This window comes from Oreochromis niloticus, linkage group LG18, assembly GCF_001858045.2.
Source record: "Oreochromis niloticus isolate F11D_XX linkage group LG18, O_niloticus_UMD_NMBU, whole genome shotgun sequence".
In the NCBI taxonomy this organism is placed as follows: domain Eukaryota; kingdom Metazoa; phylum Chordata; class Actinopteri; order Cichliformes; family Cichlidae; genus Oreochromis; species Oreochromis niloticus.
The window spans coordinates 30,537,923-30,553,771 of NC_031982.2; the positions used below are offsets into that span (position 1 = coordinate 30,537,923).

The 15,849-nt window shown below is 38.9% G+C and overlaps 2 protein-coding genes across 2 annotated transcripts in view; both read left to right on the forward strand.

Moving 5' to 3' along the window:
* Positions 1 to 15,849, forward strand: part of LOC109195563 (tripartite motif-containing protein 16) — a 1,176,058-nt gene that overhangs the window by 64,717 nt on the left and 1,095,492 nt on the right. The gene's annotated exons all lie outside the window — the stretch shown is intronic.
* LOC109195567 (tripartite motif-containing protein 16) lies at positions 12,666 to 15,220 on the forward strand. Its single transcript, XM_019347793.2, has one exon. It carries the CDS (start codon positions 12,784 to 12,786, stop codon positions 14,425 to 14,427), a length of 1,644 nt encoding a protein of 547 aa, XP_019203338.1. The 5' UTR covers positions 12,666 to 12,783; the 3' UTR covers positions 14,428 to 15,220.

The window sequence follows — 15,849 nt, forward strand, 5'->3', positions numbered from 1 at the left end:
ACATTGGTTTATAAGTAACAAAACTAAGAGTTTTAGTAATCGCATGTATACAACTTTATTTTTAATTTACCATCTAAAAATTAAGGTGACCAAAGTCTTAAAGGAAGAATTGTAAAAAACCTGATAATCCTCCTGTTATGTCCCTAGCAGGGCCTCCTCTTGTAGTTGCCCTTGTGTGGGTGTGTCCTGCTGTCTCTCCTGCCTCAGGTGCCACCTTTTTTGTACAGCTGACTCCCATCAGCAATTAAAAGCACTTAAGGCCAGAGAGCCATGTTGGTGGTTGCAGCTGGTGAGCTATGTGTGTTTGATGATTGTTTACTCCTGCTCTGTGGAGAGGAGTGTTTGGTGACTAAACTCTTTTTTTACTTACTTTTCAGTTTACTGGCTGATGCCTGAGTTTCTGTTTGTTTCTTTAAATGGTGATAGTGGCTTGTCTATCTCTCTTTAGTTGAGTTATTAATAGAAACTTTAATAAAACTCTTTAATTTAATCCTTTTGCCTCCCTGTCTCCTTTTTCCAACCCGGACACTTTTTGTTGTTTTCCCTCATCACCTGGACCCTTTTAGGGGAACGTAACAAGTGGGGGCTCGTCCGGGATGATTGAAAAGTGAGTTTGGAATTAGTGGTGTTTGCTTTTTTTGGTGCTGTCCTCAAAGACTATGAACTCGTACCTGAAGCCTATGGGCAGCATTTTCGGGGATTGGAGCTGGCACAGGGTCAGTCCTACCTTGACTTTGAGAGAGCGTAAGAAGAAGCTCTTGGATAGGTGGTGCTCTGCAAGCCAGGTTAACGATTTGGGGTCGGTACTTGAGCTAGTCCTGGTGGAAGACTTTAAGAACACGGTGCCTGAGTGTATTGCTTGTAGAGGGTTTCCACTTTACAGCAAGCTGCCACACTGCCAGATCAGTTTAAGCTGACTCATAAAACAAATGCTGTAGGATGTGACATCCCTCTGCGCCATAGTACATCTTGGAGAGGTAAGAGTGGGCCAGCTTACAAGGCTAATACAGTTGTGGTTTTAAGATCTAGGGCCAAACTGTATTTCTTCTGCCACAAACCTGGCCATGTGGTTGTTAATTGTGTGAAACTGGCACTCAAGCAGAAAGCGCATCCGAAGGGAAGAAGGCCTGATTTGAAAACAATAAGCTGTGGTTCTCAAACCGACAAGGTTGCCAGGCCCAGCAAAAGACCACACTTGGGGCATAGTTCCTTAATGGGGCCCTGTGGTCAGTGTCAGAGGTCAACTAATCCTGAGCTGTCGCTGGTTGACCATTTCTCAGGTCCTCAAAATGACCTGCAGGGGGACAGATTATGTACACTGAAAAAAATATGTTGTTGGATTTACTTAATTCAATGGTGGACATTTGTTGCACACAGATGTTTTGCTTTGGCAGCAACTTAAACAATTGAGTTAAATTAACACAATTTATTCATGTTCAATAAACCTGTGCAATTTGTGTTGATAAAATGTGACTTAAACATGTTTTGATGAAGTAATTTGAGCTCTTGGAATATTTTAATCCTTCTCAATTTTCTCACTTTATCCCAACACCATTCAGTAACTTTTACCCAATACTACTTGGTCACTTAAATATTACATGTTATCTTCAAATTACATTTTGCTATTATATTCTAGTATCAATTACACAATTTTCAAATGGAGGCCTTATAACAGATTGTATTGTTCTCTTCCAAGATGGTTGCTGGCATCCACCAGTAACCTTTCAAAACAAAATGTCTAATTTCATTGCATTGACAGTAGGTAAAGAATTAAACTGACATTACTCATCTATTGAATCTATATAAATCAACAGTTAAATAATGTCAGTTCTTCCGTGTTCTCTGGAATCAATCACAGCAAAGAAATTAGACTGTTGCTTTTGAAAAATGTCACAGGTAACCATCTTTGGAAAGAACAATACAAAACATCCTATTTAAGGCCTCTGACGTCAAGATTCAGTTAAACAACAATTATAACTAAACAATTTGAGGTAACGTTAGTTTCCATTAACATTAAATTAGGTTACTGAATTGGCGAACACCTTCCTATTAACATTACCCATTTTACCCCAATAACTAAAGAAATTAGCACTTGCAGGTCAAAACCTTTATTCAAGAGACGCAAAAATAACATTGATACAGTGACTGTCAAAAATTACAGCACTGATCATACTGTGACATCTTGGTTCAAAACAGCACAGCACACTTAGAAATATTCATCGTTCTTTACTTCAACTGAATGAAACTGAAAACACCATTTCACACGACCCATATGGGATATTTAGACTGTATAACTGTTCACGCTACATCTCTTCACTAGTAAAAGAAAGAAAAAATACAAACAGAAATTGAAAAATGCTGCCAAACAGATAAACAGAGAACTTGTACAGAGCAAAAGGAAAAACAAACAACAAAAAAATGGACCTGTCCTCATGGCAGTTGCAGAGTATATAAAAATGAACCCTGCGATCTGTTCCTGGAATTGAGCTTCAAAAATGCAGCAGAACAAGTGTGAGATTTAAATGTCCTCTCACCTAGAGCTGATCACCTTGCATGCATAACAGTGAGCTTTCCTTGCAGTAGCAGTTTTGTCTTAGTTGTGAGCTTTTCTTGAGAGCTGAGTTGCATCCAAATCCATTACCACCCTTTGAATCAACTCAAAAGTGTAGCAGAGTTGTGATGGGTAACTCATATTGAAGGAATAAAAAAGGTCCAAACAGCATGGCTGCTGCAAAAGTCACGTTATCCAGATCTTGAAGAACTACTATACCCTCGATGATGATGCCAACATCAGAAAAGTCATTGCCTGGCGCATCCTGTGGAGACAGATGTTCATTGTGGTTTTCTCAATCTGTGCAGTGGCCTCAGTCAAGTCCTGGTTAAACACAAAACATTTCTTTAAGATTCCTTTTTAAACTCATCTCTTTTGAATCTACCAGTTCTAATGTTAGAGTAATTTAAACCAATGCAAGCAACATAGTAAATAGCTATAGCCAAAGAGTGGCCTGCCATGCTGCCATTCATGGGCTAACTCAAGGGCCGGCGGCCGAGTTCACTACCAGGCCTCATGTGAACTTCAAATTATTAAAGAGGACTACTGGTCCTAACCAGTCCAATGAGGATCAAGTGGATAACTAAATGCATTTTGAAATGTTGCAAAGCCACAATCTACTCATAAAACACTCACCATGAACTCCTGCACCAAGATGTTGCAATTGTCTTTCACACAGATGCGGAGCACTTTGATGAGGGACTCCCTTCGAGCATTAATGTCATCCTTAAGTATTATAACAAAGAAAACAGAGAATTGTGAACTTTTCAGTAGCACAAAAGAAAATGATCCCAGACAAAAACTCTTGACTTTTTAAACCAGTCAACATGCAACACCAGCATCTACAAAGCAATATCAAAAGTTCCTGTTTGACATCAACTTTATGGATATATAGTTTCCAGAACATATTTTTTTTAAAAAGATAATTTTTTCTCAGTGGGCCAGTAAATGCATGACGAAAATTATGGCATCCGTTTAGTGGAATAAGTACTCACAGGTAATAGTTGTCTGTTTCAATGGATGCAGCATAAAAATCTTTTACTGACCTAATGCAATACATATACACTTTGTAGTCAAAGAATTTTAAAGTTCTTACTGTCATCATGGCAGCTACATCCTTTAGCTTTGTGCCCTGCTCCCCTGATCACTTTGCAAACACTTTCAGCAGACTGTCAGAGAGAAACCCAGCTCCGTCAGAAACCTTGACTGTAAAGGCATGGTTGGGATGCACTGGAATGCTGCATTTTATCTGAAATGACATAAAATTATTTTGAAATAACAGCAGGCACTCTTCTTGGTTAATCAGTAATGTTTTGTTGAATAAAAACTGTGTTTCCAGATCTTATGGGATTAAAAAAATCCAAAGATGTTTGTTTCTGATTTGCAACTATCGAGAATAGAAATATTTTACTGCTATTATTTGTTGCTATTTTATAATCGTCATTACCATTTCATGTGATGTTGCATTCAGATGCATTCAGATGTTCAAATATATTGGTATTATATTAGTTTTTATTACAGGTTCAGTTATAATTTATATTACAGGGGTTATCATAATCAAATATTAACAGGTTTATTACAGGTTGTTCTAAAATTTAAAGGTTTTCGAATGTTTTATATTCTTACATATAGTCTTCCGTGGGTGAGAAAACTGAGTTGCAGGCTGACAGGAAACGGCGTGCTTTTGCAAAAGTGAAACCAAAACCAGAGTCTGGGTTTGTATAATGAGTTTATACATTTTACATAGAAGTTAAGATCATCACAACACAGGATGGCCTTAGCCTGGTTGCCTACGTGAGGTCAACTAAGGTGCAGAGAGCAGATGCACACTCTGTGCACGCGCAGAGACATACACACACACACTGTTAGGGTGTAGGTGAAAGTTGACTGATGAAGCAGTAGATGCACGATGCGAGAGCTGAGCTGGCTTACGGGAAACCACCGGGGAGAAGATGGAAGCCAGTGTACTTTTAATTGTGCCTTAAGTTGTCAAATAGAACATTTGTGGTTTTGAAGCTGATGTATGTGATGACGCAATGAGGGGGCGTCACTAAATATACTCTGATGCATATAAAACTGTATTTTGATGTTAGGAGGATGAGATTGTGGGGCTGTCTGCTTACAGAGTCCGCTCATTCTCCCACGCGTGTCATTTCATTAAAATCATCGTCTTTACCCTTTGGACCAGTGTGGTTACTTGCATTCCTCCTGTGTTTCCTTCCCTATATTTTTGAACCTTAACATTTGGGGGCTTCGTCCGAGGGGGGAAGTGAGACAGGACGGAGAAAGGTCCGAGGCGTCAGGCGCTCAGGCATTGGTCAGTGGTCAAAGTGAGTGACAAGCCGGCATATAACAAAAAGGTAGGCACCACCTGTTGATCTTATGAACCAAAGTGTGTCAAATTGGGCTGTGTAAATTGAAAGTCTACTCACTGAAACTACTGGTAGATGTCTGTTTTGATTTTGGTGAAAATCTCATGAGAACTAAAGTATAAGTTGAAGTAAAGATGATGAAACGTTGAAAATAAGTAAAGAGTAAAGAGAATAAGAGAAAATAAGTAAAGAATAAAGGAATGAAAAGAGAATTAAAGCAGTTGGAGCTGCTAAGTGAACTCTTAGAATGATAGGGAATTTGGTCATTGTGTGGGTTCAAGTCCCATTGGTTATGCAATCCTTAAGAACTTTCTCGGAGGTGACGCTCCCTGCTGGATAGAGAAATTTATCCTTCACCTAGCGATGACTAGGGATAGTTTCGGGCAACATTCGAGGAGGACTCGGGAATCTCCAAAACTGTTGAGGGTTGTCCTTAATCTTAATCCTGTTTTGGGTGTAGATTGTTGTTTCAAATTATTCTAAAATTACTTGAGGACGAGGAGTCTGGGACCCTTAAGAAGCGCATTTTCTCCTTGGTAACGCTTGCGCTAAGACAGGACGCTGATCTTAGACCTACTAGGACAGTAGGGATAGTACCGTCGACAGCGGGAGAGAACTTGGGAACCTCTGAAATTGCTAGGAGTTAGAGTCTCCTATTTGCGCTTTTTTGGCTACGATAAATTTGGTTAGGGCATTAGCAATCGGGCCACCGTCAGGGACGGAATACTGGCTAAAATTGGTCGCAAAAAAGTCAGGGACTTTTATCGGTTGGACCGTTATGGATAAATTTGTCGAAATTTGTAGGAGCGACAAGGCCTAAAAAATCTGTGCAGTTGTAATTAATAAGACGTCTGTAATATAAAATATGAGATCTATGAGTAAGATCAGTCTCTGTGTCAGTCATGCACAGCCGGAAGTGCACTGATTGTGTGTGTAAATGCAAATGAGCAGCGGAGACGCGCAGAGAGGGTGGTTTCAGTTTTCGAGAGGACTGAGCTTTTTGCTAAATGCCTGTATATAAGAGGTTGGTTTTGCTTATTATGAGAGTGTAAATACAGTGTGAATATATTAGTGTGGATGTATAGTAAATGACTGAATTTTGATAGATGTATAGTTCGTGAGCCATAAATGTTGGTGTGGTTTATTTTCCAGTTATATGTGTGTGTGGGGAGAAGCTGCGAGACGATGAGAGGTTTCAGTTTTCTTTTTCTTTTTTCTTTTGACTTGCTCTTTCTGATCATGGAAGGCATGTCCAAAATACTCGTATGAAAGCGTATCTTGTGTGATTTTAATTGTGTGAAGGCTGTCAGTATGTGATTTGAGTGACTCTGCATGATTTGTCTGAGTGAGTGGAAAATGGAAGTTTGAGAGAGAGAAGGCAGGGTGTGTGAGACGAGTCATGGCGTCTGAAAGAGGTTAGAACCTTTAAAAGTGTGTATGAAAGAAAGGGGTATGAAATATATTTCTTTTGTGATGAAAAGTAGGATGTTTTAAAGTTTGACAGGTTGAGTTTATTTTTTCTGATTGAAAACACATAAGTATATACACTTGGGAAGCCCAGTTAAGAGATTATTGGGTGACTGATGCTATAAAACTGACCTAAAGAATGGTCCTGTGCGTGGAGAAGTGTTAGTTGTCCTGATGTTTGGAAGAGCTCTATTTAAAAGTGTGTGTGAGAGGAAGGTGTGTGTGACTGATGATGTCAGGGGAGCACCCAGAGAAATAGACAGAGTTAAATTCTAAGAAGATGAAGCGGATGCATGTTTTAAGAAAAAGTAATAAAGTAATAAAATTATATTAATTACAGGGTTTAGAAAAGAGACAGACCGAGAGAAATAAATACATGAACTAACAATCACATTAATGAATTGAAAATTCACGTACACAAACTGTTACATGTGAAATTATTGTTGGAAAGTTTAATAAAGAAAGCAGTTTACACTCCTTTAATTTCCAGAACCAGTGTGTCCCCTAGATCTGATAACACTCTTGCCCAGTTGGCTCCTGTAGTAGGCGGGCATGGAAGGCTGGACAGCCCATGACGGGTAAGATCCCACCTCGAAACCCTGGGACAACCTAAGGCAAGGCGCAGTCACGATTGCTCGAACCTAAGTCCCGGAGTGACCTTGGAGTCACTGGAGGAGACGGGATTTAACAGGTAAGGCCACTGGGCACAGACGAAGGGGAAATGTCATTCACAATGACCAGTGATGAGCCAAAGAGAGAAAACACACCCTGTCAAAAGGAGTTTGGAACACTGGAAAAGAAACATTTACAAGATCACAAAGATCATAAAGAAACATTTATAAGAATCACACATACAAACAGAAAATGCACTAACCTTACAGAGATAAGCTCATGAAGAGTAATGAACAGATAATGATTTAAAACCTGGCTAAGAACACAAACATACGTAATTAAATCAGCCTGCTAATTTCATGAGGGTTAAAATGGTGTGAATGTTGAAGAAAATACACTTAAAACACACTTGGATAAAATAAGTTATGGAAAAAAAACAAAAACAAAAGAGGAGTAATTACTTAGGAGTGCTCTTGCACTGATTTATTAAAGTAAGTGATTAGTATAGAAAGAAAATGAAAATAATTCAATAATGTGATAAGGTTTAAACATGTATTCCTCTTGTTAAGTTGGCTGTTGAGCTGTGGGTTTATGCAAATTAGCTGGAGTGAGTGAGTGACAAAGACACTTCCTGTGTGCGTGTGTGTCGGAGGCTTTCTGTTCAGTTCAAGAGAGATCGGGGCTGTTGAAGAGTATTGGGAGAAATATATAATGGTAAAGTATCAGGATAGTTGATTACGGTGGTCAGGTCTGTTCAGAGGGGCAGATTTGGACAGGAAATTTATAATTTAAGGATGATACGTTGTTGAAATTGGTTTTTATCTTGTGCTGAATGAAAACGGTCTTTGATCTTTTGACGAGGTTTTCGGTGTGTTGAATGGGTGAAATTTAAGATTGTTTCAGATTTTTGAGGCTGTTGTTTCTATTTCAAGAGAGGGAGTTTTGATAAACATGGACATGTCTAAAGGGGCCCATAGTTTTTGTAGTAGTGCACTCAGGAAAAAACCTGTCAGGTGATTTTGTTTTGTACTTTGATGAGCTAATAATTAGCTCTCTTTTTCATTTTTGTTCTAAGCAGGCCTGGAAGAGAGTGAACGGACGGCGCTGACAAATTACCAAGTACGAAAATCAGGTGGGCTTTACAGAATTATAATTGATTACAATCAGAGACTGATTGGCGGCAAGTCTCTGTCTAAAAATGGATTGTATCGATTCAATCCAGTCAAAAGTATAGAGAACTATTTTCCTAAAAACGAAAACGGAATAAAACAAATGATTGAGCTCATTTTGCTGATGTGGAGCATCTGATGACGTGCGCGGAAGGCTGCAGATCAGCAAAAAAATATCATGTGTGAATGCATGGGAGTGAATGTGAGTGGTTGGACCAAGGGGGGAAATAAATAAAAGGTTGACAAACAGGAGAAGTGGGAGACTTAAATCTGGGGATGCTGATGTTCCTTTGAGTGAATTTCTGCTTTGTTGATTTGGGTTAGACCATATTAATACATTATAAAATGCTAAAAGGGAAACATTGATGTAACTTAAGTTACCATTAACTGAGGTAACACATGATTAATAACTGTTCTGTTTAAGTTTATTTTGTGTCATGACACAGATTGGATCATATAGGGGGAGAGTTGAGTAAAGGTTTTGTTTTCAGGAAATTCCAAGGATCCAGACTTTGCATGGAGCAACGATTTTGAGGAGATTTGACATGATGATTAAATTGATTTTGTTCCTTAAACACAGGTTTTCAGGGCTGGAGCAAAACACCGGAGAGGACAATTGCTGAGCTGTTCTGAGAAATGAAATGACTAACCTTTTTTCCTTTTGATTTGTTAAGCTTGGGTGGAGCATGTTGAGTTTTTTGCCACATGAGATGTGTCAAAAAAAAGAGAGGGATTTAAGATTTAATTTGTTTAATTTGAAAGGGGTTTTACTAGGATTTTATAATGATTGGGGTTGTTTGATAATCTAGATATAGTAAAACTGAGGACTTGTTAAAAGAAAGGATTAAAATGAACTGAATTCTGTTTAGAAGATAAATTGCTGGGGTTAATAAGAAGTTGTACACCAAACTTAAAGGGGAAACTGTGGGAATAAAGGATATGCTTTGGGGGAAAATAGTGAAGATTTTATGAGTAGAAAATGTGGGATTTCTTTTTGAACAGATAGTAAATAGATTTATTTTTAGGGTAGAGGAGAGCTTTTTATGAGGATGTTAAAAGTCTCGCTGACTCAAATGAATAATATTGGAGATTATATATGTAGAAATGATTTTTCATACACATTGCATTTTTGTGCATTTTTGTGGCTCAGAGAGTCGTCTCTTGAGGGTCATAAACTTTTGGTTAACGTTATGATTAGCCAATCTACTGTGAGAATGACCTGAGTTATTGAAGGATTGCACACGCTTACAGACATATAGAGTTCATTAAGACCTGACAGTATTGATTCCAGGCAAAAGGCCTGAAGTCCATTTAGCATTTAACTGAATAGGAGTTTCGTTTGTAACTAAATTGGGTAACATGAAAAATATGGAGATAACACATGCAGTTCTAAATTAGTCCTCTTATATAAAATGCAGTTACAGGATAACAAATACTTGTTGAAGGGATCAAGTTTTTGCTTTAAACCAGGTCCAAGGGGGGAAAAGCTTATGTATTTTGGTTAAAACTGATAAAATATAATGACTGATAAAATATAATTAGAATGTACCATTACATTAAAAGCAGCAAAATGAAATAAAATGATAGATTCAAACAGGTTATCACCTAGGAAATGGGAGTTCAAAATACAGTTAGAGTTCAGCTTTTAGCTATGATGAAGTTTATCTAGGAGCAATTAACTATGTGTTTACATGTAATGATTAAAGTGGTTGTTTTTTATCCTTTTAGTAGAATAAGCCGTTATAATGATTTTATGATGATTTTGCTTGTGAGAGGTGACTTTAGATGAAAGGTAGGCCCTTGCAGCAGTGGCAGTTTTGTGCACAGGATGTTGATGATCAGATAAGGAGCAAAGAGGAAGCATATGCAGAGACGTGCTTCCTTCGATTCTCTTGAAGGCAGTGCTTGAAGAGTTTTACAAATGCTGAGTACGGTTGACTAAGATTTGAAAATAAAAGTCAAAAACCAAATATGAAATTAGGTTCATGTTTTGAGAACAATCGAGGAACAGAGTAACTTAGAGCATAGTAGGGAGAAAGTGTTTTCTATCCTTTACAGGAGAAGATTTCCACGAGAGAGGGACCAAGGACAACCTGACTTTACCCATGGAGTGTTCTTAGGGGGAGCTGGCATTTCTAGAGAGGGTCAGAGTAATGTTATAAGTGTATGGTGACCCTTTTTAAGGGTCACCAAGAGAGGGAGTATCGAGAATAGAAATATTTTACTGCTATTATTTGTTGCTATTTTATAATCGTCATTACCATTTCATGTGATGTTGCATTCAGATGCATTCAGATGTTCAAATATATTGGTATTATATTAGTTTTTATTACAGGTTCAGTTATAATTTATATTACAGGGGTTATCATAATCAAATATTAACAGGTTTATTACAGGTTGTTCTAAAATTTAAAGGTTTTCGAATGTTTTATATTCTTACATATAGTCTTCCGTGGGTGAGAAAACTGAGTTGCAGGCTGACAGGAAACGGCGTGCTTTTGCAAAAGTGAAACCAAAACCAGAGTCTGGGTTTGTATAATGAGTTTATACATTTTACATAGAAGTTAAGATCATCACAACACAGGATGGCCTTAGCCTGGTTGCCTACGTGAGGTCAACTAAGGTGCAGAGAGCAGATGCACACTCTGTGCACGCGCAGAGACATACACACACACACTGTTAGGGTGTAGGTGAAAGTTGACTGATGAAGCAGTAGATGCACGATGCGAGAGCTGAGCTGGCTTACGGGAAACCACCGGGGAGAAGATGGAAGCCAGTGTACTTTTAATTGTGCCTTAAGTTGTCAAATAGAACATTTGTGGTTTTGAAGCTGATGTATGTGATGACGCAATGAGGGGGCGTCACTAAATATACTCTGATGCATATAAAACTGTATTTTGATGTTAGGAGGATGAGATTGTGGGGCTGTCTGCTTACAGAGTCCGCTCATTCTCCCACGCGTGTCATTTCATTAAAATCATCGTCTTTACCCTTTGGACCAGTGTGGTTACTTGCATTCCTCCTGTGTTTCCTTCCCTATATTTTTGAACCTTAACACAACCCAACAACCCACAAGTTACAACCTCATTTTAGTTCAAGTGTGCATTAATGTGAGTCTAGTAATCACCTTTTTGACAATACATACAGGTATAAGTTAAACCTATGGCAGATTTTGGATTTCTCAGTTGTATTAATAGGGTGGTCTATTTGAGTATGCATGTACCTAATAATTATAAAAAAAAAACCTATTATAACTAAGTTACAGAAACCTTAAGCGAAAATAGAATATAATTTCTCACCATAACACCTTGAACCCACAATCCATCAGCTGACTCCTGGTGAAATGCAGAATAGAAGTCGTCTCTCAATGTGTAGCAAAAAAACAAACAAAAACAAAAGGACAGCAGGTGAGGGCAGGAGTAAGCTAGCATAATGCCGCTGATGATATTAGCTAAAGCTGTTCAATGTCCAAAATCTCACTAACACCATGGTGCAGTAAATACACAATGCAACCGAAAAGTCAGTTGGCAAATCTATTCACACAGAAAACCAAATTATGTTATGAGTGCCTCGTAATTAATTTAATGTGATATTACGGCCAAATTCAGATGAAAAAGCGCCAATTCTTTGACAACAGATAAAACAGCAAATAAGCTAACGGTTCTTTTTTAACATGTTACATGGCGACACTCTAGACGTTTAACTACATTTGGCTGAAATATGGTAAATATTAATTCAAAAAATCAAGACATACCAAAAAACGTAGAGTTGGCTGCTGGACTTGACTGAGATGGATGCCTTTTTTAAACCATGATCCAAAGCCCGCGAGATGAAATCACGCGTGGTTTCACGAGATTTAACGTTGCTATCTTATTGACTTACTTCACCTGAACATGATATGAACAATTTAATACACCCTTTCTGCATATCATGTAGTTTTTACACTATATAGTTACATTTAACTTTAAAACATGAGGCAATTGTGTTAAATACATGCAAGATGCTTACATAAATCCAAGAGATGGCCAGTCCCTTTTTTTCAGTGTATAGCACCACTGCTCAGACCCGCACCCCTGGCTAACAAACATGCCTGTAGGCCTGAGGAATCATCTGAAAACTGTTCCAGTAAGGTCTTCTGGCTGCCCGCTGGGCTCTCCACATGTAAAGGCTAAAAAATTCCTGGCTATCACATGGGACACTGTTTTGAGTTTTCTGGGGCAGGGGTCCCCAATCTCAGTCCACAAGGGCCGGTGTCCCTGCAGGTTAGGGTCTCTTTAGTTGAGTTATTAATAGAAATAATAAAACTCTTTTGCCTCCCTGTTTCCTTTTTCCGACCCGGACACTTTTTGTTACTTTCCCTAATTGCCTGGACCCTTTTAGGGGAACGTAACACCTCCCTATTCTTCTCGCTCTCTAACACTTTATTTCTTCGTGGTCCACATGTTTGCTTGTTCCCTCCCCTTCAATTCTGCAGTTTGATCAACATGTGGTCTTGTGTAAGAGCTGGCAGACCCCATTTACTGCAGAAAAGTATTTTACTTACATAACAGCCCAGTGTGGTTTCAGTTATAAGGAAAAGAAACTCAGAAATTCACTGACAGTGTTGGGTGAAATGGCGCAGAAAGGAGTTCAGCTGGACCGAGAAAACTTCTCTTGTTCGATCTGTTTGGATCTACTGAAGGATCCGGTGACTCTTCACTGTGGACACAGCTACTGCATGAACTGTATTAAAAGCTTCTGGGATGAAGAGGAAGAGAAGAAAATCTACAGCTGCCCTCAGTGCAGACAGACTTTCACACCGAGACCTGTCCTGATGAAAAACACCATGTTAGCAGATTTAGTGGAGCAGCTGAAGAAGACTGGACTCCAAGCTGCTCCTGCTGATCACTGCTATGCTGGACCTGAAGATGTGGCCTGTGATGTCTGCACTGGCATGAAGCTAAAAGCTGTGAAATCCTGTCTGGTGTGTTTGGTCTCTTACTGTGAGAAACACCTTCAGCCTCATTATGATGTAGCTCCATTAAAGAAACACAAGCTGGTGGAGCCCTCCAAGAAGCTCCAGGAGAACATCTGCTCTCGTCATGATGAGGTGATGAAGATGTTCTGCCGTACTGATCAGCAGAGTATCTGTTATCTCTGCTCTGTGGATGAACATAAAGGCCACGACACAGTCTCAGCTGCAGCAGAAAGGACTGAGAGGCTGGAGGTGAGTCGACAAAACATCCAGCAGAGAATCCAGGACAGAGAGAAAGATGTGAAGCTGCTTCAACAGGAGGTGGAGGCCATCAATCAGTCTGCTGATCAAACAGTGGAGCACAGTGAGAAGATCTTCACTGAGCTGATCCATCTCATCCAGAAAAGAAGCTCTGATGTGAAGCAGCAGATCAGATCCCAGCAGGAAACTGAAGTGAGTCGAGTCAAAGAGCTTGAGGAGAAGCTGGAGCAGGAGATCACTGAGCTGAAGAGGAAAGATGCTGAGCTGAAGCAGCTCTCACACACAGAGGATCACAACCAGTTTCTACACAACTACCCCTCACTGTCAGCACTCAGTGAGTCTACAGACTCATCCAGCATCAATATCCGTCCTCTGAAGTTCTTTGAGGATGTGACAGCAGCTGTGTCAGAGGTCAGAGATAAAATACAAGACCTTCTGAGAGAGGACTGGACAGAAATCTCACTGACAGTCACTGAAGTGGAGCCAGAGCCAAAGACCAGAGCTGAGTTCTTAAAATATTCACGTGAGATCACACTGGATCCAAACACAGCACACACATATCTGTTGTTATCAAAGGGGAACAAAAGAGTAACGTTAATGAAACAAGATCAGTTTTATTCTGATCATCCAGACAGATTCACTAAATGTTGGCAGGTCCTGAGTAGAGAGAGTCTGACTGGACGTTGTTACTGGGAGGTGGAGAGGAGAGGGGGAGGAGTTTATGTAGCAGTCGCATACAAGAATATCAGCAGAGAGCAGAGCTGGAAAAAATGTGGATTTGGACGAAATGCCCAATCTTGGGCATTGAATTTTTCCAAAGATGCTTATACATTTTGGTACAACAACAGCCAAACTCCTGTCTCAGGTCCTCGGTGTTCTAGATTAGGAGTGTACCTGGATCACAGTGCAGGTATTTTGTCCTTCTACAGCATCTCTGAAACCATGAGTCACCTCCTCAGGGTCAAGATAACATTCAGTCAGCCAGTCTATGCCGGACTTTGGCTTGAAGGTGATGCAGGAAACTTTTGCGAAATCAGATAGACTGAAGTCATCCATAATGAGATGTGTTTAAATCTACATTTTGTCTTTTATTACAACACAGAGATGGAAAGTCAGTGAAACATTTGACAATTTGGACTTCATAAAATGAAATGAAAATGTAAACTTATCTGTGCTCTAAATGATTGTTTAACATTTGTTTTTATGTATGTTTATGCTGGTGTTTCTCTTCCACTTCACAGGTCTAAAAGTAATCACCAGACCTGCCTTTAACAAATATATTCTGTTTATCATATCTTAAATATATAATTACATTTGCATCTATCTTTTTGGCAGAAAAATATTTTCTTGTTTTTTAAATTAACAAACAAGTTGTTTCTTCTATGTATGTAATGAATGATGACATAATTAATTTTAACGTGTGGACAAATGGACGCTTTTTTAAATGAAAAGTTTTGAGGTACGAACAAACCCTTCATTCCAGGATCTCACTCAGATTTGATAAAGAATATGTGAAATTAGTCTGAGGAGAAAACTGAAGCGGTTTTCCTCCTAAAACACCACAAAGGTCAAAGTTCATTTAGAGTAGAACAACCCAGGACATTCATCAGTCAGAGAGACCTTTTATTTCACTAAAACAGCTTCATTACAGAGAAATAATTCAAGCTGACTCTTTTATTATTTCATTCATTTTCATTACACTTATTGTTTATTTTTACACATACTTGTATACATTTCTTTAACAAAATCATAATAATCACACATTTCTATAGCAGCTCAGTTTGTTCATGTTTTCAATTTAATTTTCAATTCAATTCAATTTTGTTTATACAAACAGTCACCTCAAGGCACTTTATATTGTAAGGTAGACCCTACAATAACACATACAGAGACAAATCCAACAATCATACGACCCCCTATGAGCAAGCACTTTGGCGACAGTGGGAAGGAAAAACTCCCTTTTAACAGGAAGAAACCTCCTGCAGAACCAGGCTCAGGGAGGGGCGGGGCCATCTGCTGCGACCGGTTGGGGTGAGAGAAGGAAGACAGGATAAAGACATGCTGTGGAAGAGAGACAGAGATTAATAACAAGTGTGATTCACTGCAGAGAGGTAGTGAGTGAAGAAGGTAACTGAAGAAGAATACTCATTGCATCATGTTTTAAACACATATGTGTCTATAAGTGTGTCGTAAACCATGGATAAGGCTGCAAGCTGTTCACTGACTTCAGTAAATCACTTTTAACTGCAACTGTGTCTGTTAAATACACCCGAAACAATGTGTTATCTCGTTTTAAGGAAGAATCTTTGAAATTATATTGGTGAACTGTATTTAATAATATTTTAGAAACAGTTGTTTTTGCTATCATGCATTCCACATTTGGTTAGGTTCCAGATTAGAGATCACTGTACACTGGCCAATCAGTTCTCTGGGAAATATTGTCACTGAATAAAATGAGTGATA